The 25,045-nt window shown below is 52.4% G+C and overlaps 1 protein-coding gene and 1 long non-coding RNA gene across 4 annotated transcripts; one reads left to right on the top strand and one right to left on the bottom strand.

Annotated features, from left to right (window-relative positions):
- Positions 1-1,704: 1,704 nt before the first annotated feature.
- PATZ1 (POZ/BTB and AT hook containing zinc finger 1) lies at positions 1,705-24,799 on the bottom strand. 3 transcript variants are annotated; one of them, XM_001505527.3, is made up of 5 exons: positions 23,037-24,799; positions 21,258-21,321; positions 12,041-12,212; positions 5,139-5,276; positions 1,705-3,213 (listed from the first exon to the last, which is right to left on the bottom strand). In XM_001505527.3, exons 1-5 carry the CDS (start codon positions 24,299-24,301, stop codon positions 2,795-2,797), a joined length of 2,058 nt encoding a protein of 685 aa, XP_001505577.1. In that variant the 5' UTR covers positions 24,302-24,799; the 3' UTR covers positions 1,705-2,794. The 3 variants fall into 3 exon arrangements, with proteins under 3 accessions (XP_001505577.1, XP_001505610.1, XP_007670350.1); XM_007672160.2 differs by having other exon boundaries at positions 3,086-3,213; positions 5,139-5,211; XM_001505560.3 differs by lacking the exon at positions 5,139-5,276.
- LOC114807858 lies at positions 2,916-8,388 on the top strand. The gene is made up of 2 exons (XR_003755897.1): positions 2,916-3,001; positions 8,251-8,388. It is a non-coding gene; the product is annotated as an uncharacterized LOC114807858 (long non-coding RNA).
- Positions 24,800-25,045: the final 246 nt, after the last annotated feature.

Here is a 25,045-nt window from a genome sequence, read left to right as displayed (position 1 = left end):
GATGGAAACCTCAGACCACTCTCTCTAGGGCTAGGACTGCACATTTCTGTGCTCCCTCCTTCCTCCTGCCAGGCCAAGCCCTTTAGGCTTCCTCCTCCCCAGGGGCAGAGAGGGCAGTGGATGGGGGCCGCAGCTGTGGGCACGAGGAGAAAGCAGTGAGTTTGGACTCTTTCTGGGCTCTCCAATGAGGAACCCCAAAAGGGGAACCCCTCCGCAGGCCCATTAATGGGGTACCACTACCCTTAGCGAGCTAACTTTCCGATCTATTCCCCCCTCCATTAATCGGTATTAATGAGGAAGGAGGTGGAACCCAAAGGTGGGGACTGGTCCTTGATTAACTTCCCAGAATCCCACTGCAGATTGGCACACCCCTCATCCCATTCTGACATATACACCGTGGGCTTGGAAATGCCAGGGGTCATGGCCTGGGAAGAAGTTTTATTACCTTTAACAGGAGGTGTTGGAGTTGCAAATGTGAAGATTGTAAGGACTCAATCCGGCAGAACCAGCTCGCACTTCTGCCCTCACCCACGCAGCCCTTTGTGGCCAAGGACTGGGTTAGGGTGGGCAAGGTGGAGTGGCTCCAGTGAAGAATGGTTCACAGGAACAGCCTTGCCCTGGAGGGGCAGTTCATGGAGGCAGCAGGCGCCAGCCTGCTCCTGTCATTCTGTTCCACGAAGAAGGAGGTGAGCAACAGCCAACTGAAGCAATGCTTGCTGGGACCTGAATTCAGCCTGAGGTAGAGAGGTGGAAAGAGGCGGACTGGGAGCGAGGTGGGGACGAGGTGGGGACTCTAGGCTGTTGAAGTGAAGGACATCAGGCCCTGGCTAGCGGCCCTGGGTCACCTTCACAAGGCTGCTGATCGAGCCATCCCTACCCCAGGCCTCCTCACTGTCAGGTGAAGAACAGAGAAGCTGGGTAGGAACCCAGGGAAACTGAGCTGCAGTCAGCAGTGCTCTCAAAAGGACTAACCAGGCAGGAGTGCCCAGTGGCCCGCCCCACACAACCCCCTCCCCCCACCAGCACCCCCACCCCGGCCCCCGCCATCTAGAGGCACAAGCATCTGGTGAGCGAGTGAGGGAAACAGCATGGACTAGTATATAGAGCCCAGGCCTGGTTCTAATTCCAGCTCCACCATTTGTCTGCTATGTGACTTTGGGCAAATTGCTTATCTTTTTGGTGCCCCAGTTACCTCATCTGTAAAATGGGGATTGATACTGTGAACTCCATGTGTGACCTACACTGTGTCCAACCTGATTATCTTGTATTTACTCCAACACTTATTACAGTGCCTGGCACATAATAAGACCATAACAAACACCATATAAAAAGGTGAAGAGGGGAAAAAACGAAGAGAATCTGAAAACTCTCTGTGGTAAACAACACGACCCACGCACAAGCTCCCACGTGGGCCTAGAGACCAGCTTGGTTCCCCACACGCGCCCCCGAGAAAATCCGACTCTGAACGGTGAGTGTCTCTGCTGGGTACGCGGTCTGAGGCCTCGAAGCGAACAGCTGTACTTTAGAATTTGGAGTGGGTTCAGACTGGCTCTTTCTCATCTGCTGGGGTGGTGGAGGGAAGGGAGAAGAGTTTTCCATTGCTAGAAAGGAGTTTTCCAGGCGAGGCAGGCCCCCAAAGTCCCCCTTCAATGGGGATTCCTGACACCCCACCCTCACCAGCTCAAAAACCAGACACAAACAGGATGGGGAAAGTAACATACTAACTTTTTTAATACAGTCCGATCAGATTAATCCATATCACTGAGCAAAACCAAGATGTATCCACACACAACTCAACAGTGGTACTTGATATGGGTGAGCTGCTGTCTTCTTTCCTCTTCCCAGACAGAACCCCAACACCCCAGACTGGCATTTTTTTTAAAATTTTGCATAAAACTATTTCTTCCATAGACTTAAAACAATCAACTAACCAAGTTATTATGATACATCTAAAAAAAATTTAATACTAATCCTAACGTGACTGCTGCTTCAAAAGAGCTCTGTATATCACCTGGACTGGCTTTCAGTAGCAATTCACTACAACAGGTCCTAAAAATAATAACAATAATAATAATTAAGAGAATTAAAACCTGACAGCAAGTTGAACGGTTAAAATAACAAAAGGACCAGGTTGGAACGGTCAGTTTCCCCAGCAGCTGACCTCGCCTCTACTGGGGACCTCACCTTCTCCCAGGCAGCAGGACCAGGCCCTGCCTCACACTAATCTCAGTTTGGAGTTTCCCAGGGTTACTGAAGCCACGCTCCGTTGGCCGGTGCCGACTTCCGGCTTCGTGAGGAGCAATTGGAAGTTGGCGGGTGGGTCGGGGGGCGGGGGGTTGGGGAGGGATTAAAAACTTACTGTTGTTTCTCGCGGGGAAGACGATAGGGAGAAGGGAGAGGAGGAGGAGGGAGAGAGGGGTCCATACTGACCTCCTCAGAACACAGTGGGTGGGAAGGGAGGGGAGGGAGAGATTGGGTCACTAAGACGGCTTGGACTTTCAACCCAGGGGTTCTGGTTTCGATCTCTCCGCTAAGCCCATCCTGGAGCAGCCTCAGAGGTGTATGTAGTGTTATATGGTAGGCCCCACATCCCATCCTGGGTCATACAGGCTTCCCTGCAGAACACCAGCAGAGAAGCTTTTTCTAAAGAGTATTTAGAAAGGAGAGGGAGAAGAGGGGAATTTAATAACGAATAAAAATCTCTCAGCTACAGAACCCAATGACGTCATCTCCTTTCTCATTCACAGCATCTTTCCATCGCCAGACTGCTGTTTCCTCGGGGACCGTATCGACCTCACTTCCCCTCGGGCCCCATTGGCTGCTGGTCAACCTCTGGGTCCACTAGGGACGACGCGAACGCAGACTGGACGATCTGGAACCCAAAGGACTCCAGGAGGGACATGTTCTGTTGGGGAGAGAAGGGAGACCCCAGGGCCGGGCCCAGATCCCCCAGAGGGCCCCCAAGGGCCCTGACATGAACTTTCTGTATGTGTTTGTTCAGGTAAGACTTGGAGCGGAAGAAGCTACCGCACTCCGGGCAAGGGTACTTCTTCTCCCCGTCGGACTCCATTTTGTTTTTGGGGACGGCCATGTCGCAGGAGAAGGAGCCGTTGGAGCTCTGCTTCTCTGGGGTCTTGAGGTCGCTGGCATCAGAGAGGTCTCCATAGGAATCCGAACTCTCAATCGGGTCCTGATGTGAGCATTTCTGGCCTTCTACAAAAAACAAAATACAAAGGGAAAAATGAGCTCGGGCTGTGGAAACACTGGAGGAGGCGGTTTGGGACGGGCAGCAAGCATGGGGGGGATGTGGCTGGAGGGTTGGCTGGGGACATGGAGAACCCCAGGAAGTCTAACTGTTCAGCCTGGCAGCCGGGCCTGGGGCGGGGGCAGGGGCAGGGCCTTCCCACCCCCAAAGGAGGCTGGCCCCTAGCACCAACTCTGCCTCCCAACCCTCCTCCTTGGCCTGAGCCCCAGAATGAATGGGTGGAGAGGGAGTCTCTGCCACAACACCTGCCCAGTTCCTTCCTCCAGCACCTATGCCTTGGAAGATGCACCTCAGAGCCCCTCGGGAGATTCTGCCTCTCTCCATGTGGTCATTTTCTCCACCACTGAGGTGCAGCGGCCTCAGTGCAGGAAGTATTCTTCCCCGAGTGACAGCAGTTGGGGGCAAGGAGCGAAGGAGTCAGGAAATACTGCATTCATCAGTTTTCCTTGCTTGGTCCCCGCCTGAAGAGCAGGCCGGTGTTTCAGCTCCCCACGCCTTGGACTGCGGGAGGACGGAGAGGGCCAAAGGAAGGGTCCTCTGCAAGCTGAGTCGCTCTAACCACTAGGCGACCCACCCCAGCCAGGTGACGATTGAGCCACGGGGACTGGACTTCGGCCGCCTGGGCAGACTGGGCCTGCCATCTCCAATGCTCAGTGCCCAAGGCCCCGGGCTGTTGGGGGAGCAGCTCCCTTCCCACCTGGCCCAGCGTGACACTTGGGAAAACGCCGGCAGAACCAAGTGCCCCCACTTCTCCCCAGCACCGAGTCCAAGCCACCAAACCCTATCAGGACCAGAGGACTTAAGCGTTTCCAAGGCAGTCTGACTCAAAGTTTGCCGAGACACCAACCCTGGCCCCGTCTGGGACGGGGCAGGCTCTGCATGACTTCCGGGGCCTCTGGGCTCCCCTGCCTCCCAGAGAAAAACAGAGCTCCTCCATTTCAGGTCAGCATGCAGCCCAGAGCCAGGGGGGGTTTCTACAGTAACCAATGCTGTCAGGATGTCCTCGTCGGGAAGGACACCACCCGATGGGAGCATGGAGCATGCCATCTACGGGGTCGGGCGGGACGGGCTGGATCCCTTCCCTGCGCTACTGCCTCGGGCAACCATGGCCACAACCTCCCTAAGCCAAACTTGTTTCCAAGCAACAGAAGACGCTCTCTACAGGCCTACCTTCCCCCAGGGAGAAGATTTGGGATGAAGCAACAGCGAGGGAGCGTGAACTCTCTCTTTCACACACACACAGACACATTCCCTCTCTCTCTTACACGGGTGCACTGCCACCAGCCCAGTCAGAGGTCCGGCGGAAGAGGGGGCTTCCGCCCCACAAAGCGCTCACGACCCCGGAGGGGCCACATTCGCAGCCATCACACCGATCGCCAGTGACACCTGAGAAGTCAAGACTTCTCCCTCCCCACCCCGGCTACGGTCAACCACAAGAGGAGGGAGAAAGCCGGCAAGCCCTCATCGTCCACACGATCCCTAAGAGGTGACCACCAAAGCTGTGCTGCGGGCACACCGGACTCAACATGCAAGGATCTTCCTGCGCCCAGAGAGGGGGCCCAGCAAGGCCAGTGAAGCTGAGCAGGTGGCCCCACACCTCGCTCCCGGCCCCCTCTGGGGCTCTCGGGGCCAAAGCAACACCGCGGCAGAGCCCAGGGCTCCCCGCCGACGCCTTCCAGGGTCTGATCAAAACCCCGAGGCTCCACCAGCCACCACAGAGCATCTGCCTCTCCTCAGCCCCTCTCATCTCGCTCAACGCCTCTCTCCCTTGGCTATCCGGGCCCTTCCCTCCTCTCCTCCCCTCGCCCCGCCCGGAGCCCCCACCACACAGTCCTGTGCAGAGAAGCAAAGTGCAGAGCAGGGAGTCGCTTGCCTTTGGTGCCATAGGTCCTGACGCAGTGGAACGCTGCTCCCCCATTCGGGATGGACTCCTGGTGCCTGGAGACCTGGGGAAGGGGAACACCGTGGTGGGTTTTAACATGGACCTTTAAGTAGGAGGCAGAGGAGAAACCTAAACAAGATAAAAGGAGATGAGATCCTGCCACCAGCACAGACAGACCTCTGTTTTCCCCATATCTCTTATCCTTCTACTTCTAGGGTCCCCAAGGGGGCTCAAACTAACAGGGGCCCAGGTGCCGAGAAACCCCTCTGTCCGGGTTGGGCCGAGGCACCAAATGAGAAAAGGGCATTTCCAAGGGCCCTGCCCCGAATGGAGGTGGGCGTGGAGGGAGGAGGCAGAAGCCAGTGCAAGAGAAGGCGGTGGGACATGGTTTCTACTACTCCACACAAGCTAAAAGTCTCCGGCTTGAGTCCCTTCCTAAACCAGGGTCAGATGCAAAAGTCATCTCTGCTCCAACTCCATCCCTGAAATCACTAGTGACCCTCCGAAGCCTTCATTTTGCGGGGAGTTATGCTGTGCCAGAAACCCTGAACCCCTCAGGATGGCAATTTTGCAACAGGGGTCTCCAAGGTGCCCCCTTCCCTGAGGACAGAACGTGGCTCTGTCCAATCTCTCCCCAGCCCTTGGTCCAGCCCCGTTGACTCTCCCAGCCACATTAAGAGCACCAGGAGGAGGCTGGCAAAGCTTTGGCAGGGCCTGGTGGAGCAGCCAATTTAGCAGAGGAGCTCTAGTTTTGTTGCCTCGAGACCAGCAAAGCCCTTGCTGGGAAAGTGGCCAAAAGAAAGAAAAATAAACCAAGAAAGCTCCTCTTTGGGGATCAGGGAAATCAAAGGAGAAGGGGCCTACCTGGAAAACAGATCCCACAGAATCCCCAACATCTTTCTACCTAACAGTCAGAAAATGGCTTTTGTTTTTGGGAATGGATTTCCCAACTTTAGGGATAAACTGGATTGGACTGTTAAAACTTCTGAACAGGAAAAAAAATAGGAAGTTAATTTAAAGGGACACAGTCATCTACTTTTTTCCTAAAAGGAGTTTACTGCTTTTCCAGCCCCTCTTAGGAGACGGGGAGTTACAAGTTACTCTTTAGGCTGCTTTTATGAAAAGATATGATGCGATTCGCCCGATGTCTGGAAAGTCTCACGAATCTGCCCTGCTCCTTCCTGCTGCTCTGGTTTCTGGTGCTGTTGCCACGGTCAGAGCCAGCCACTGGGCCTGAGGGAAGCCCGTCTCAGTCAGCTGGCCGAGGCACCAGTAGACAGAGTCAGGGAGCTGAAAAACCAGACAGGAGAGCCAGGAGAGCTTTCCATTTTGGGAGTCTTTGAAAGGAGAGGTTGAAATCAGACCCTGGAGCAGAGCTCCTCCTCTTGGGAATTACCACATGGGGCCTTGGAAACTTGACTGTGTCCCTTTAATACAGAATTAATGCATCTCACACATTCTCAGACATGTTTACTCAATTTCGAAATGGCTGAGACCGCAGCTCAGTAGCTAAACCCAGGACACGTGGGCCTGGGAGAGCCAGGTGGCTCTAAGGAACCTTTGACACAGACTACTTAAAAAAAAATAATAAAAATAATTTAAAAATCATGACGCAAACATCAACTGGAAATTGGTGGGCCGAGGGAACGAGCCTTTCCCAGTCTTGGCGGATGCCACCTGGGGACCTCTGACTGGTACTCCCCTCATACTTTAGAGGAAAATTTCCATTTATTGCATGGGCTTGTTACAGCAGCGTCTCAGGGTGTCCCTTCAACTGAGCATGAGTAAGTCTGCCCTCTCATGTTTGTCTGGACCCCTGGTCTTGGTTCGGAAAGTTCCTTGAGGTTGAGGTAATATCTGCCTGATTTACTTTGAACGGTGCTTCATAAAACATGTGGATGCATACGTGGATGTTTAATAGCTCTTTGATGATGATGATGATGATAATTATGATAAAAAAGGAGGAAAAGTGAGTGGAGGAAAAGTTTATGATTTATAATGGCTATTTCTTCCACTTCTAGCAGCTGATATTTTGGGTTCTGGATTGGGCTTTACGTCTTCCCTCTGAAGCACTTTCACCCTGTTTTGATGACCCTGCTCTGGCAACTATGGGGCAAGTCACTGTCAGCTGAAACTTCCGTAGAAACGGGGAGAGGGCAAGCAGAGTGGCCCAAGAGAGAAATTCCGACTTTAGAGCCAGGTACACCAAACATCCAAGTCTGAGAGAAGGGCACCCAGAAAGATCACAAGACAAAACTGTGGCTACAACCTCCCATCATCGCACATGCAACTGTGGCCCTAAGAGCCAAGGAGACTCGAGCCTCCCAAATCCCAACTTGGGGGTTGCCGGGGGGAGGGAGTCCCTCAGCCGCAGAACATTCCCTCTCACACTGTGGCATGGGGTCTCAACTGGCACCCCAAAATACTGCCACTTGGGAGAGCTTTGTTTAACCTTCCTGGTTATCTGGTGTCTACTCCAGTGCTTAGTGCAGTGCTTGGCACAGAGTAAGTGCTTAACAAATACACAATTGCTACTACCGCCCAGTCCCTGCTAGAGGACAGTGAGTCTCTGCCCACTCTGTACAGAACCAAACAGTGGGGTTCTGAGCCCAACTCAGGAGCACAGGAGGACTCTCCATCCTCAGCTCTATCTCTGGAGGAGAGACGGTGAAGTCAGGAAGCTCCTCACAGCATTAGGAGGGCCATTAGGAGGGGTCAAAGGCTGAGCTTCCCCCAGAAGGCTCAGTGGGTCCTGAGGTAGCCGGGGTGGCTGAGCCACCACAGAGCGTCTGCCTCTCCTCAGCCCCTCACATCTTGTTCAGTGCCTTTCTCCCTTGGCTATCCGGGCCCTTCCCTAATGACTGGGGTTCCCTCAGGCCTAGACAAATATGACAAGGGGAAAGCCCTTTTCTGGTGAGCCCACCTGTGTTCTCTATTTTCACAGTCCAGTCACAAAACACCTAGGATTCACAGGGAAGACCTGCCTTCTGTTCAAAGAAATAGCATTTAATGACTCGATGGCGTCCCTGGAGAACAGCCCGAGTGTCCAAACAGAACATAATTTAAGGCTAAAACAGTCTCTCTCTCCCTCTCTCTCTCTCAGCTGCCAGCCTCTCTTCCGACTCATCCTGAGGGAAAGTGCCAGCCCAATGAAGACATGTGTAAGGCTGAGATGGAACAGAAATGGTAGATGAACCAATGACATTTCAAATAGGGCGGCAAAGCTCCCAGAAACAACAAACAGCTTCTCATTCATTTGGCCACCACTTAGGACAAGGTGCCCATGGGTGTCCCTAGGACTGGCGACCCTTGTCTCTGGGGCTGGCACAAACAGGACTAAGGCTTTGGGGTTTGCAGGCTAATGGTGCTTTCCTTAGCTGGGAGTCACTACTGCTCACACCAAAGGAAGACCACCTCCTTAGTGGTTCAGGCACCCCTGCTACCTCATGACCCACCGAGCCTTCCGGGGGAAGCTCAGTCTTTGACCGCTCCAATTTCACTGCTTGGAGCTTGAAGCCCCTCGGAAGGAAATGGAGGTTTGGCCTTGGCACCCTACGGGGATCGAAGGTCGGGTTGAACCAGGATGGGCTGAACCCGGTGGGGGGATCTTGCGCATGGCCAGAGTCAGAAGAACAAACGGGTTCCAGGAGCTCCCTCATGAGTTATGTTCGTGCATGACCCAGGAGGAGAAGAAAGAGGCGACTGTAAAACAACTGTGCTTGAAGTGGAGATAGCCTCAAGGTCACAGTAGTCGCTGTTTTCCCCGACTGTTCTCTCCAAAGGGCAAAGGGAAAAACATGAAGGAGAGAGCTGGGAGTCTTCCCATGAAGGCTGTTTGAATGCCCCACCCTGAGTCACACACACTCACTCTCGCTGTCTTTCTCTCTCGCGCTTCACAGAACACTACGTGATTTCCTGAAAGCAGTTCCCTAAATGCTTTCAGCCTCTGAACTCCATGAATTTCTTCCACCAAGAAAGTGATGAGATTTACCCTGTCTCATTCCATGATTCCACATCCTCTACTGGACATTCCCATCCTCTAGACAGAGAATTTTACAAATTCAGACTAAAAGACCCTCTCCAAACTCTTTGAGATGGCCATGATCCTCAGAAAATAGCATTCTATCAAACTTGGAGCTTCTGGTCACCAAACTTTTCCCCCACTTGCCGGTTTATTGAAAAAACAAACAAAAAAACCCCAACAAAACAAAAAACCCAAAAACCACAAAAATTCACACAGTCTCCAGTCTTACGCATGTCTCTCCCCAACATCCAGAACAAAATTAAGCTTCAAAGGATTCCTCTCCAGGTTTCTGCTAGTCCTGCCTGAACAGTATTGGCAACAGACTTTGGATAGATGACTTGAACCACTTGTCCCTCCCTGCAGAACAAGCTCTGCAGTGACTATGTTTAGAGCACAAATCCCTGGTAAAGAATGGAAGAGCAAAAAGCAACCATCGGCCTGGGAAAGGCTGAGGCTATTTATCTAAAAGCCACTGAAGAAATTGATCCCCATGACCTAGACCGGGGCTCTTTCTCCTGGCGGGAGAAAACAGAATAGCTTCTCAACTCGTGTCTGAACAGTCAGAACTGTCAGTGCTGTCCAAGGAGTCAAGAGAAACTGGGCTGCATTTGTTCTCCTCCTGCTCCTTCTCCTCTGTCCACGTGGACCAACAGCAGACCCCTTCTTCTCCAGTGGACTTCGGGGTCTCTCTTTCTTCTGCTCTTGCCAGTGCTTTCAGTACAGTGCATTGCACCCGAGGGATGCTCACTCCTATTGCATCTGCTCCCTCTTCTTTTGCCCAAGACCCAAGCCAAGTTTCTTCCTCTTCTGGAGGGGAAGGCTCCTGTTTTACTCCTCCTCCAGGACCCAACTGCAATCCGAGTCCAGATTCTGCTCTCTGGAGAAAACGTGGAGTCTGGCTTCACAGTTCCTGAATCCCTTGGCCCTGCCCACCCAAGTCCTCGGCATCCCCCCCACTCTCAAATCCTCACCAGGTATGGAGGAAGAAGAAAGAGGCCTTGGTTGTTCTCTTCTCCTGGGAAACTTCCACCTCCGCTTGTCAACTGGGACGCCTTCTCCAAGCTCTTCACTTTCCCTGGGCTCTGTGGTCTTGGAATTTCTTCTTCCAAACTGTCGTCTCCACCGATTTGTGTCTCTTCATTACCTCTGTCTCCTCCTGCAGCCTGGAGCGAGGATTTTCCAGCTTTCACGTTGAAACCAGTCTGACCTTTCACCGCTTTCCAACAAGCTCAGAGCAAACACCTGCTTGGCCCGTGGGCCCGGGAACCTTGACTTTGGGAAGTCTGGCGGCGAAATGCAGGCTGATGTCATGGATTTAGGGTTATTTTTAGGAGCTGTCAGGAAGCCAAGTTTGAATAAAGGGAAAAAGGAAATCCCCAGCGCCCACAGCGTTCTGAAAGTGGCAAATGAGTCCGAAAGCACCTGCTTGTCAGCGGCTCCCAGTGGCCTTGCCTGCCTGGTCACACCACCTGCTCCCGTGCTCCCTAAAGCTTCACCCTGACCTGCCGGAGAAGAGCCTTTTGTTTCAACCCTAGGACACGAGCGACATTGAGAGCAGCGAGGTTTTCTGGTGGCACGTTGGGAGGAGAAACACTGACATCCAGTGGCCAGTGAGACGAAACCCAAGTGCCAAACCCGGTGCCCCAAAGGTGAATCAACCTTCAGTGCCAACTCCATGAGTTCAACCCACTGAGGAGTGGAGATCACACTGAGATCCCCAGAATCTGAAAGCTGCCGGAATGAAGCAGCTGGGCAAGTTTCATGGTCAAAAACAACACTTCTCCCTGCTCACTTTTTGCAGGTTATTTCTAACCCACTCGACTGAACGCAGTAGTCCCACAACACCCCCCGGTCCAGAGGTTGCCCACACATGACCTTAACACACCTCAAGAATCTCCTGAGGCTTCTCTGATGTGACACCGCCCCCTCGACCACAGCAGACACTGCCCCTTGACTAGTGAGGTCCCCTTCAACGCCGGGCAAACCACTCCCAAACACGACTCGGGCTCCTATCCGTGATGTCCTCCCCGCCCTCTCAGCTTCACCCCCACCTGCCTTCCAATAATTCAGATGGATATTTCGTTCTCCTGGGGGGGGGGGGGCCTGACCCTCTAGGTCTGAATTCAACTGGCCCCGGGCCAAGCCCACGCCATCACCCCTCCCTGAAGCATTTTCACCCTCGATGAACTTGTTTTTCGTCGGTATTCCCTATCAATTGCATGGCCATCCATGGACCCAGTTAAGGGTCTCCGTCAGCCGAGAAACCGATGTCTGGGATACTTTACCTTGGATGTTCTCCTTCATTTAGCTAAAAGTTCTAAGGGTGAATGGGTTCTTTCCTGTTTATTTGCTCTGCTTCTGTCCCCAGCCTTTCCCTAGATGCTCTGGGGGGAATACTGGTCCTACACTGACCTCCCCGCCGCATTTTCTGACGATCAGGTGGTGCATTTCAACAGACCGAGAGAAAAATGGGACCCACGCTCGTCCCATCAGTTCATTGGCTCTGCACCATCATGAATCTCTCCTGACCTCTACCACCTAAATACAATCACAGAAAACTTCGAGGCTCAGGGGTTCAGCTCACCAGGGCAGAAAACACGTCAAGGCCCAAAAGGCAGGGACTAAATACCTCTCCCACTTGCTTATCTTCTGAAATCTCTGCTCCTGAGGGTACCGATTTGTTTGCAAGGAACGGTTAGCAAGCAGCTAGCTGAGAGTAAAAGACAGGTCGTGTTTCCAGTAGTTTGAAGATGTTTATTGTTCTTTCAGTGAGAGAGGAGCAAAATAACGAGGCCCCAGTATTACCCGTGGCACCCTGGGGCTGTGCGCGATCCTGACCCCTAAAATAAAGGCACGACATGATGATTACCTCGGTTACAGATACTGCAGAAGTTGCTTGGTCCTTCGCTGTGCTTCTTCAGGTGATCTGCCATGTATGCTGCCCGCAGGTACTTCCCGCACACCTGGCAAGGGACCTTGTCTTCGTGACAAGCCAGGTGGGAGCGTAGACGGTCCCGGGTAGCAAAAGAAGCATTGCAAGTCTGAGGGCAGAAGGGAAAAAACGATGAATCCCCCACCTGGGACTGAATCCCTTCTAAAAGGACTGTGAATGGAGAGCCCCATGGTAGCCTGCATTAGGGCAGCAAGCCCTCGCTCACAAGGGAGCACTTACAAACAGGGTTGCTTGCAGTAAGCATAATTGGGACCCAAGACTTTGACCCAGGTTGGCAAGCAGCCAGGGATATTCCCCACGAGTCATCCCAGTCTCCGGGGTAATCGGTCTGAGTGGTCACAAGATGCTTCTTGATCTGCACTTCCAGGTCAGCATGAACTGGGGCCCAACGTCCTCCCACCCCAAAATCTGACACAGTTTGCATGTGAAATACTTTAGACCACATGATGAATAATAATAAAAAATTGTAATTGTGGTATTTACTAAGAGCTTCCTCTGTGCCCTTTAATGTACTAAGCGCTGGGGTTGATACAAGATAATCGGGTTGGACAGAGTCCCTGTCCCACATGGGCTCCCAGTCTCAATCTCCATTTTACAGATGAGGAAACTGAGGCACAGAGAAGTAACATGACTTGTTCAAAGTCACACAGCAGACAAGTGGGGAAGTCAGGACTAGAACTCGGGTCCCCTGACTCCCTGGCCCGCTCTCTTTGCACAGGCCACGCTGCTTTATTCTATAAATGAATGTAGAATACTGTCTTCGTTATCCTTCTTTGGATTTTCCATTTGCTCCTTATGGAGAATTTACCCTCTCGATGTCATGAAGGAAAGAAGGGTTGAATCGACAATATTCCTAAGAGTCCAGTTAGTGTTTGGGGTGGAAAAGAGAAACCTAAAGGGCAGGACGAGAATCAAAAGTAACTCCGAATAATGGTACAACTTGTTTATATTGGAAAAAGCAAACTAGTGGGATTACTGTATAGACTCCGAATACAAGACCATTAACGTCACAGAGAGGGCGATTAGTAATGAACAAAATACTACAAATTTCAATGGGTAAAGGATGAACAGAACAACACAGCTCTCAAAATAACCCACTGCTCAAGCGACGTGTTAACATTCAGAAGGTGCAATGTTTTCAGCAGGCTGGCTGCCTCACTGATGAATGTCAAAGAGAAAGAGATAGAATTCAAGCTTCAATAAAAATCTTACGGTGATAGCTATAGTTACCCCAATGTGGGAGGGCAACCCCATGCTATCTGTGACTACTTTTTCCCCTCAGTCAGTCCACCCAGCGGTACTCCCTTGGTTGCCTAGACCTGTACCAGGTGCTATAATAATAATAGTAATTATGGTATTTAAGCGCTTACTATGTGCCAAGCACAGTTCAAAGCACTGGAATAGATAAAGGGTAATCAGGTTGTCCCGCGAGGGGCTCACAGTTTTAATTCCCATTTTACAGATGAGGGAACTGAGGCACAGAGAAGTTAAGTGACTTGCCCAAGGTCACACAGCCGACAAGTGGTGGAGTCGGAATTCGAACCCACGTCCTCTGACTCCCAAGCCTGGGCTCTTTCCTCTAAGCCATGCTGCTTCTACGTTATGCGGAGTCAGAATGGGACAGTATAGCTTGTGCCTTCAAAGAGCTTCCAGTCTGAAGGGAAAGACAATAAACACAAATACAGAAACTATAGATCTCTATAAAGATACATATATCACAAATGACAAAAACATGTACACATAAAAGATATTAACTCTCTGTATTTTAAGTCCCGAGAGAGACTGGATGATCTAGAGTCAGGTGGGTTTAATTTGGGAAGGCTTCAAAGAGAAGGTAAGTCTTTAGCAGAGCTTTGAAAGAAGAAAATCCCCAGAAAGGCAAAGGGACAGGGGTAGGTTCCTCTAAGCTGAGAAAATTATGCATGCAGTGGCATTTGTCAAAAGCGGGATGGTATGTAAGCTTGACTGGCTGGAGTGGGGCAAGCAAATAATAATAATTGTGGTATTTGTTAAACACTTACTTTGTGCCAGGCACCGTACTAAGTGCTGGGGTGGAAACAAGCAAATCGGGTTGGACAAAGTTCCTGTCCCACATGGGGCTCACAGTCTTAATCCCCATTTTACAGATGAGGTAACTAAGGCCCAGGGAAGTGAAGTGACTTGCCCAAGGCCACACAGCAGAGAAGTGGTGGGGCCAGGATTAGAACCCACAACCTTCTGATTCCCAAGCCAGTGCTTTATCCAGTAAGCCATGCTGCTTCCCCATGAGACCAGAGCAGGAGATGCGGGCATTTAGGTAAGGCAGGGCCCTAGACCCCAAGGTCAGAAACTTGACTATGATGGAAGTGGCAACTGGTATCCATGGTGAGCTTTGTTTTGTTTGTTTTTGGGGAGGGTGGAGGTTGGAGGTTGTGGGGAGAAGGTTTGAACAGGGACAAGCAGCTTGGCCTAGTGTAACACCCGGAGCCCTGTGAGTCCCATATAAAACCTCATTATCTTCCCTCTAGACTGTAGGCTCATTTTGGGCTGGGAATATGTCTGCAAATTCGGTTGAATTGTACTTTCCCAAGTGCTTCGTACTGTGCCCTGCACATAGTAAGTGCTCAACAAATAACAAGCCAATGTTAAGGATGAATAATCCAATGATTGGGTTCAACATGGATTGAAGCGGGGAGAGGCTAGAGGTAATCAGTCAATGATATTTATTAATAATGATGGCATTTGTTAAGCGTTTACTATGTGCCGAGAACTATTCTAAACGTTGGGCTAGATACAAGGTTATCAGATTGTCCCTTGTGGGGCTCATGGTCTTAATCCCCATTGTGCTGATGAGATAACTGAAGCACAGAGAAGTTAAGTGATTTGCCCAAAGTCACACAGCTAAGTGGCAGAGCCAGGATTAGAATCCATGACCTCTGAATCCCAAGATCATACTCTTTCTACTAAGCCACGCTGCTTGATGAGCATTTACTATGTGCAAAGCACTGTACTAAGCACTTGAAGAAGTACGATACAACAGAATTAGCAGACATAATCCCTGCTCATAAGGAGCTTGCAGTCTAGAGGTAGAGAGAAGAAGATTTCAGGAAACACGGTATGAGAGCTTAAGGCCTAGACCAGAAGCTGTGGCAGCGGGACTAGAGGAAAAGGGGCAGATCCCAAAAATATTTCTGAGGAATAACTGGCTCATAGGAAGAGCAGGGGTTGGGGGGCCAGGAACCAGGGTCTGGTCTCAGCTGTGCCCTCGGCCTGCTGTGGAACCAAGGGCAAGTCACTTGACCTCTCTGGGACTGTTTCTTCATCTGTAAGAAAGGGATAATGTCTCCTCTCCCTTCACCTTAGGAGTACAAATTCCATATGGAGAAGAGGGATTGGGTCTGGTCTGATTATCTTGTATCTACCCCAGGGCTTGGTCCTTCTAGATGTATGGGGCAAAGGAGTGGATCACTACTCCGAGGTTATCAGTGAGAGGGACCGGAAGATTAGTGCTACCTTTCCTTGAGATGGGGTGGTCGAAATGGTGGGGTTTCACTGTTAAGGAAAGTAACGAGTTGTTTCACAGAGGTTTAGTGGTAGCTGGTGACTTGTTCTAGAAACAGGAAGGAATAGGGGATGGGAAAAAATGTACAAGGTCAGAGCTATGGAGCTATAAATCTAGGAGATGGTCTGCTTATAGATGATACCTGAATCCGTGGAAGTGGACAAACTTCCCCACAGCAGCGAGAGTAAGGGAAAACAGCTGAGGTGGGGACGGTAATGTGGCCTTGGGGATAGGGAAAAGAGTTGCCTCATGGGGCCCTTTGAGATTTTTTTGGAAAGCGTAGCAAGTTTGCTCCAATGAATCCAGAGGCTTGGTCGAGGAAGTCTTGAGCCAATGAAATCATTCATCCTGGCACTTCTACAGGGGCTTTCAGCTGAGAATCTCAAGCTACACATGTGGAACAGGAGCATAAAGTGGTAAAAGGATGGACTAATTTCACTAGAGGTGGTGCCCCAAAATGTGGTGATCACCACAGCCTAAAGTTAAGGATTACTGAGGGTAAGAAGGCCAGCAAATGACTATTAAAAATGGGGAGGGGTTTTAGAGAGAGAGTCGTGATGTTGAAAGTGGAAAGGCTCTGCTCTGGCCCTGGGCCTGGGAATTTGCATATCGTATGTTTCTGGGAAGAAACATATCAAAGGTAAAGCTGTCAACTAGTATCACTGTCTTAAAACAGATGTTCGAACCCTAGTTGCAGGAATGGATTTGGATTCACTGAGGCTTGGGTGTGAACGACGGCGGAGTCTCCTGACAGGGAAGGCTCTGATTTCGGTGATGCACAACGGTCTAAAAAAAATCATTACTCAACAATCATCCTTCGAGTACAGGAAATTCTTCCTGGAAAGGTTCTATCTTCGGCTCATCTCTAAAGATGGTAAATAATAAACCTCCAGAACCGTGAGTAGTTTCCAGGGAGAAAAGTACAAAGGACACCACCTCAAGGAGAGAGATGTGTCTATAAATTATATATTACATAAACTATATTAATGTCCTTCTCTCCTTCCAGACCATAAGCGCATCGGGAGCAGAGACAAGTCTACCAACTCCGTTGGACTGTACTCTTCCAAACCTAATAGTGCTCAGCACACAGTAAGCGTTCAGTAAACATCGTTGACGATGACGCCCCATTCTCCTGAAGGCAGCACAGAAATGAGGACGAGGGGTGAGGGCTTTGGGGTCGGGGAGAGAGAGGCAGAAACTGAGACAACGGGGACAACTACGTCGGACATCGACGACAGATGACGTCCAGTGGCAGAGTGAAAACAAAGCAGTGAACCTCCAGGTTAGTGAAACCACATGCACATCTGCTGGGTCTGTCCAATAATTCTCCTACTGTTTATCATTCCATACTCAAGACTTTTTATCAACACGCAGAAGTTTTGACCAGACAGTCTGCAAACTTTTCACTGAAAGTCAAGTGCCTAAGCAAGAACAATAAACGTTTTGATTTTCTCATTCTTGTTTGCGGCCAGGCCCTAACTTTCCTTCGTTGATCTCCTTTCTGTCCCCAACGCCATTCCTTCTCCATTCCTCCCTCTTCCAAATCCCTAGCCCAATTCCCCACCTCCCCCGGGAGCCAGGGAACTGGGCCACAAGGAGGAACCAGTTCCCTCCAGAGACTTATAGCCCCCTTCCCCAACCCCCGACAGCACCAGGAAGGAGAGGTGTGGCTGAGGAGCCTGGAGTGGCTGAGTAGCCAAGATGCGGCGCTCTGTTTCACACTCCCAGGAGTGCCCGAGAGCCAGCTCCTTTTGGGGAAGACTCCCAAGAAACCCGGGTTGAGCAAATTAATAATGGTATGTTAAGGGCTTACTATACTGTTCTAAGCGCTGGGATTGACACAAGCTACAGGTTAGACACAGTCCCTGTCCCACATGGGGCTGACGGTCTTAATCTCCAGGAGGCACATAGACATTAAGTGACTTGCCCAAGATCATGCAGCAGATAAGTGGCAGAGTCAGGATTAGAACCCAGGTCCATCTGACTCTGAGGCCCTTGCATTAGCCATAAGGCTATGCTGCTTCACCAAGGGGACTGTGGAATGGTAAGCCTCTCAGAAGTACAGCTGTCTCCGCTCTACACTAAATAACGTACTCTCCAGGTGTGCCCTGTGGAGCCTGATCTTACAGGTCTCTAACTCAGGGTCACAGATGGGTGTGAAACCAGGTCACCTACAGCAAACACCATATAATGGCGGGTGCCCCAACACCCTGATCAGCTCAGGGCTGAGTGCTCAGCAGGCAGGAGGGCTAAAGCCCTGTAGCTTTCTCACACCCTGTACCTTTCAGTTGACCCTTCCCATTCTCTTCCCGAGCCCCTCCCACTAGATTAAGCCAGGTACATCTCATGAGTGGAAATCTGGGCTCCTTTTCCCCTCTTCCCCTAATGGCTAAATGAATTCCATTCTCTACAGGAGTGTTAAGCAGGAGCCAGATTCAGGAAGCCTTGCCTGGGGTTTCCCGTACCAGTTGTAGTAACAATATTTATTAAGCACGAACTGTATGCAGAGCACTGAACTAAGTCCTGAGAGGGAAGGCACAGATGGGAATTAGACATGGTCGCCATCCCTTGAGGGGCTCACAATCTACGAGCGACTCAATCAATGGTATTTATTGAGCCTTTACTGTATGAAGAGCTGGATTTACTGGATTCAGCGCACCACTAGCTTAGCATCTCTGGCGTCGAGATCTGGCAAATTCTGTTACATCAACCTGGATCACCTGTACAGTTATTTTAACGGGACAGAGGTGCCCCATGAATCACTGAAAAGTATGGACTAGAGCCAGCTCCTTTTGGGGAAGACTCTCAAGAAACCAGTGTTGAAGGACTATTTTCCCCCTGAAGCTTAAAGTGCTGTTTAGAAAGTCAGCAATCAGAAACCAGGGCTTAGCAAACAGGCAACTTTGATTTTACCCAGAACAAAACTGTGAGCATTCCCTGCCTGGGTCTGGAATGAAATGTAAAGGAGAGGTTATAAGCAACTGGGGTAGAGAAGAGTAAAAGAGACTTTGGAAGCACACTAGCCAGCTATGGTGGGTGTCTGTGTGCGAAGACGGCTAGGGATGTGGGCCTTGGTGAGAACTCTGGTGTTTCAACACAGATCAAAGACTAAACACACAAAGCTTCAAATCCTAGAATTAAAACCTTATCGTTGGTCCTATCCCCATCGCGGTGCCTGCACAGAATAGCAGGAAATGGGCAGAAGATGAAATTTTTGCATGTGGTTTACTGGTTTTACGGACAAGCGCTACACAATCTGAAGCTTAACCTATTTCCTGAGCAGACCTGCTACGAAAGCTTCAAAAAAAACACAAGGGACTAATTACACTGAAGATGAAAGCAGGAATTGGTTGATTCTGGAGGGGCACCCTGGGAGATACGGCCGGGCTTTATCCATGACTGCTTGGGAACCTGCTCACCAGGGAAAGGGGTGCTTCCAGGAACCCTTAGCGGGTCCCAGAAATGTGATGGATTTAAAGGGGCCGGAATCAAATAACTGTCTGCCTCTTCTCGGGACTGGCTTTCCAAAGCATCGAGTCCTTTCCACACTGCATTATTGATTCATTTCAAAAAGCCCCCACCTCTTCAACAGGATCTGGGACAGGCTTGATGCTATGTTAATAGTCTTCGCAATGGGCTTCGCGCCAAGGGAAGACAGCTGAACAAACAAAACGGGGCAGGAGAGTCCGAAACAGAGGGTGGAGTGGCAAAGGCTCAAATGTACTGACCTGAACAGAGAGTCCCTGCCCTGAGCCCTGGAGACCGCTACAGTCTCTGCTGGGCATCAACTAGGTGAAAACTCCCCGTCCAGGAATCTCTGCTGCCAGGGAGAACCTTCAAAAACCTGGTGAGATGCGGCAGAAGAGGTGGTTGCTTGAACCTGGCAGGCCCAAGAAATCAAGCAAGGGTACGGAACTCTCTATCTAAAGATAGGAGGGGGTGAGGGGTAGGAAGAGAGGGCAGGGGAAGAGGAACTGGAGCCCGGAGTTTTTGAGGTTTCTGCTCTCCGGAAGAGATACACAACTATGTGGTGGAATTTTCATGCAGCTTAATGACGAACGGCAAATCGAATCAAATATATAAAAAAAAGTGGAGATGGAGGAGAGGGAGGAGAAAGAAACGGATGGAGGATGAGGGGCAAGAAAGAGGGAAAGAAAGATGCACTTCTCCCTTAGTTCAAATCCTAGGATTCTCATGGAGACAGAGTCCTGGATTCAGCAAACCACTGCGTTATGTACAGGAAATAAGGACGTTACTGTGAAAAAGCAATAACTTTGTTCAGGCAGAAGTGAGAGAAAACCCCAGGTCACTACCCACACTTCATCCCCCCTGGAAACATTTTCTTAAAGTTTGGGCTTCTCCTTGCCTTTTTCCATCACTAGCAGGGAGTCAGTGTGGTTGAATTTCCCCCAGCAATGCTAAACTTGCCAAAAACTTGAATTGCTTCTTGTCTGAACCAATGGGAGAGAAACAAGACAAAATAGAGCTCTTGTAATTGATTCTCTCCCTTTCCCCTTAGTTAGAAGCCAGTCTTGGGTTGGGGGTAGAGGCAGACACTCACGAACTCCAGATGAGAAAAGGGAAAAAAAAAAGCTGCTCATTATGGGAAGGAGGAACAATGGTCTGGGGGTGACGCGCCCCAGTCTGTCAGCCTCCTTCCCCAGCTCCCCAAAGGTCTCCTTGGTGCTCCTGACCGGGCCCAAGCTCAGATCTGCTTCCCACCCCTCCAGCCTGGATGCTCAACCACCCGAAGCCCTCTCCTTTCTCCCTCCTGGAAATGAGCGCTAAGGAGTCTGGCCCCAAGGTATGTAATCCAGGATTAAGGAACACCAGGAGAAGCTCTTTCCCAGGGAGGGCCACCAACGGTCCCACCAACTCACCCATTAGCTGGGGCTGGCTAACCCAACCGTGGCGCCCACAGGCCTTGCCACTTCTGCTCCTGGCCTTGTGGCTACTTCCCTGCTCACAGGGGCGACAGGGTGTGTTGGGAAAAGGTGAGGAGAAGCAGCTCGCATCAGTGCATTTTGCCACTTGTGGGCAGTGGGCCAGCTCTGCTAAAGGATTCGGAGGGGCCGGGGATTATCAGCTAAAATGAAGGGTTCTGAATCATCTGTGGAATCTACTATCCAAGCCATCCTTGCCCCTAACTGCCCTAGATTATGAAGAATTGGCTGAATCTCAAATGGCTGTTACAACTGGAGCCTGAGAGCCTCTGGCTGAAGAGCGGCCATCCTGAAGAAAGGGCTTTGTTATACCCCCTGAGTGCAAACTACTAATGCTATTATTATTGTTATCAGAACCATCAGGAGCATAGTAGAGGAAGGCAAAGCACTGGGGAGGAGATCAGGACCAACAAGGAAAGAACACCTAGAGGGGAGAGTAAGAGCTATGACAGCAAGCGGTGACTTCAACAAGGGGAGGGGAGGTTTGCAAAGGTTCTCAGCCTTGGCCTCTCCCAACCCCTGCAAGCACGCATGCACGCACGCACACAAACAAGTTAGCAAGCAGCTGTACCAAGTATGAGGAGCTTTAAGAAGGGTCGGTCCAAACCTTAGGTGTCCCCTTCTTCCCCATCATGCCAACAGCCCCTACCTGACACTTGTGCGGCCTCTCGGACGTATGCACCTGTTTGATGTGCCCGTTCAAGTGGTCTGGCCTAAAAAGGAAAGAAGGTTTTAAAATCCGAGTCCCGAGAGAGGGAAGAGAGCAGACTTTACACACTCAAAGCTCAGAGACGACTGGGTTCCATGTTACTAAAGCCACCTATTTGCTGCCATCACTGGGTCCCAGGCGGCTCGAAGCAGACCATACCTCTGCTTGGCTAAAGACGCTTTCCTCCTGAGGAATGGGAAGAGAGGGCTTGCTGACTCCATCTCATCCTGCCAGAAACTGAAAGATTTCTGGAGATGAGGGAGACTGTTTCTGAAGAAACCAACATTGAGTGGTTGCAGCTTTTCCTGGTAAGAAAAATATTTTCTATTGTAGGAGGGCAAAGCTGCTGGAAAACGCTGATTTCCCCCTCGCCCAGCTTCTTCGGTTTGGACAACCTGGACAGAATTGGACAGAATTGATTCTCTGGAGATCAGCGGAAGATATGGGATATACTAACACGACACCTGGGTGGGTGGGAAGAAGTGGCCTGACTGGAAAGACAGGTTAGGGAGCCCAGCTCCGGGGAAGGGAAGACAGTGAAGGGAGGAGCACAAGTGCCCTGGGGCTTTGTGCAGCCCTTGGCCTCTCCCCGGTATTCCAACACCCTGAAGTCACCGTCTTTCTCCCCTTGTCTTTCTAAAGGCTAACCAGTTCTAAAGGATTCAGCCACAGATGAAGAAACCCTGCTTCCCCTCCGGGAACGCACATGAACGAGCTGGTCTGCAAAATGGGTGCCGGGAGCCCACCCCCTAATGCCAGCCACCACTTTCGGCCCCGAGAACCCAAAGGCCAAGATCTTTATGGTGAGCACTGCCTAGTTGTGTCCAACCGGGGCATAATTCAGCCCGAGGGGGCTAGGGGAAGGACTGTTGAGGGTAACCCCTGCTTTCCCAACCCTTTCAGCCCAGCACAAGCCTAAGGCAAGGGAGTTGTAGGAAAAGAAAGAGAGAGACAGAGAGAGAGAAAGAAAGAAAGAGCACATGCTACTCCACTTCTCCTTTGGTCTCCCCCTGCCCTGCTTTAAAACAGCTTTCTGAATGTCTGGGAGCCCCGGGCACACAGGGAACCACATCTCTTCCTAAACACTGAAAGGAAATCTAAACCACCGGGTAGATGTGCCCACCAGGTGCACTGGTTTCACCAGTCCAACATATCCAGCAGACTGGGGCCTGCCCAAGGCAGCAGCTGCAGTGGACCCGCACATTGGCTGCAGAGCTGAGCCCAGGCCAGCCGCTCCTGCCCCCCAGAAAGGGCCCCCGTTCTCAGGCAGAAAACACAAAGACAATCTGTGGAAGGTGCAGGAGGGATTTCACTTTTCCCCGCTGGCTGAGGAACCTCACATCCCAGCAGATCGCCTGGAAAGAACGGGCCACGGTCGAGAAAGGAGAAGCGTTATGGAAAACTGGGGAAGATCTCCCATGGGGGAGGAGTGCCAGCAAAATGGTTTCCCACAGGTCAAGACGCCTGGCCCAGTGCTGAGGGCCTTAGCGCCAGGCTGGGCCCTGCAGGCCGGCTACGAAAGCCAGAGGCTGGCCAAATTCAGTATAAACGGCCGAGTTGGTCCCCCATTGCCGGCATTTGGTCGATTTTAGGCCAAAAGGGAGAGGGGCTGGGAGGGGTGGGGGTGGGACCCAGCTGGAGAAGGTCCGGCGGGGAGGAGGTAGAAGTGAGACCTCTCTGGGCTCCTCGGCGCTGGGATTCTCTTCCACGTCTCCTTACCTGGAGAAGCCTTTGCCACAGCTCTGGCAGATGTAGGGTTTGCCCACGGAGCCGTCGTGGGACCTGACGTGGTAGGACATCCTGTCTTTCCGCTTGAACCGCAGCCCGCACACGGGGCAGGAGTAGGGTTTCTCCCCAGAATGTGACAGCTTGTGCCGGTTCAGGTGGTACACATCCCGGAAGATCTTGCCACAGATCTCGCACGCCACCTGCTTCCTGGTCCTGCTTCTCTTCCGGGGGCCATCCGGGTCGTCTGGGATGGGCAGCCCGTTTTCGCCCAGCCTCGGCGGGGGGATGTCTATGTAACCCAGCTGCAGGCTGGTCACCCCGTGCTGAGCCTCGTGCTGCCGGAGACGGTTGGCGTCGGTGAAGACCTTGCCGCAGAGGCCGCACGGGAGGATGCCGGCCTCCCTCAGGCCCCCGGGGGACCCAAACATCATGGAGTCCAGCAGGTTGGCTTTCCGGGGCCGTCCCCGGCCCCTCTTGCCGGTCAGGGGCGGGGCGGCGGCCCCCACGTTCTGGAACGGGGAGGCCAGCAGCTGTGGCGACAGGGGTCCGGCCACCATGGGGAGGCGATCCACCCCCGGCAGCACCGGCAGGGCCGCCTGCCCGGCGACGGCGGCCCCCGCAGCCCGCGCCACGGCGTCGTCTTCCGGCTGCATGCTGCCCGCGATGCCGTTCCCGTTGGGCCCCAGGCCGGTCCCGTTGGTCATGTCCAGAGGGAAGCCCAGGTCGGTCGCGCCGGGGGGGCGGAAGAGCATGATGTCGGCCCGGGCCGGGGGCACCAGGATCTGGACGTTGGACTGCTTGATGACCTCCTGGCAGATCTCAATGACCGACCGCATGAGCAGGAACTTGGCCGCCGTCATGAGCTCGGGGAAGCTCTCCAGCCGGACCACGATGCGTGAGGTGTAGGCGAAGTCCAGGATGTCCCCGAACACTTTGGAGCTGATCGTGTGCATCTCCAGCTCCCTGCTCCCCCCGCCGGGCCCCGCGGTGCCCCCCACGTCGGCGGGACCCCCGTCGCCCGCCCCCGCGTCGCCCAGCTGGGCGCTGAACACCGACTCAAAGTACTCGCTGCAGGCGGCCAGGACGGCCCGGTGCGCAGGGAAACTCTCGTCCCCCACGCGCAGCAGCACGTCGCAGAAGCGTCCCCCGTTCTTCCGCTGCTGGTTCAGGTTATGCAGCATCTCGGTGCTGTGCCTGCTCACCTGGTAGGTGTAGCAGCCGGAGGGGCCGCAGGAAGCGTCGTTCACTCGCTCCATGGCCAGCCCCCCTACCCGCGGGGATGCCGGAGCCCAGCACTCCCCCCAACGTAACACAAAAGCCCCCTGGAAGGGGTGGAGGCCGTCCGACGAGGGGATAGGAGCGTGGGTGCAATCTACAGATGTGCAGCATGCATCTGTTGTTTAAAATGCACGCATCTGGGTACCTACATGCACCCCTCTGAGTCCGGGGCGGGTAGGGGGAGAGGAGGTGGAGGGGAGTCCGCACACCCCCACTCTGAGTCGTGGGGGGGACGCACACTCACTCTGAGTCGTGAAGGGTGGGAGAGGAGGTGGAGGGGAGTCTACAAACCCCACTGAGTGGCGGTGTGGGGGGAGGAGGTGGAGGGGAGTCCGCACACCCCCACTCTGAGTCGTGAGGGGTGGGGGGAGAGGAGGTGGAGGGGAGTCCACACACACCCACTCTGAGTCGTGAGGGGTGGGGGAAGAGGAGGTGGAGGAGAGGCCACACCCCCCCACTCTGAGTCGTGGGGGGAGGGGCAGAGGAGATGGAGGGGAGACCACCACTCTGAGTAGTGGGGGGCAGGGAGGAGATAGAGAGGAGACCACCACTCTGAGTCTGGGGCGGGGGGGGGGGTAAGAGGTGGAGGGAAGTCCACACACACCCACTGAGTGGTGGGGGGGAGGGGAGGAGGTGGAGAGAAGTCCACACACACACCCACTCTGAGCGGTGGAGGGGGAGAAGGAGGTGGAGGGGAGACCACCACCCCGAGTGGTGGCGGG

Source organism: Ornithorhynchus anatinus, chromosome 2, assembly GCF_004115215.2.
Source record: "Ornithorhynchus anatinus isolate Pmale09 chromosome 2, mOrnAna1.pri.v4, whole genome shotgun sequence".
Classification (NCBI taxonomy): domain Eukaryota; kingdom Metazoa; phylum Chordata; class Mammalia; order Monotremata; family Ornithorhynchidae; genus Ornithorhynchus; species Ornithorhynchus anatinus.
Note: the sequence above shows the minus strand (reverse complement) of the source record. Positions and strands in the feature narration are given on the sequence as shown.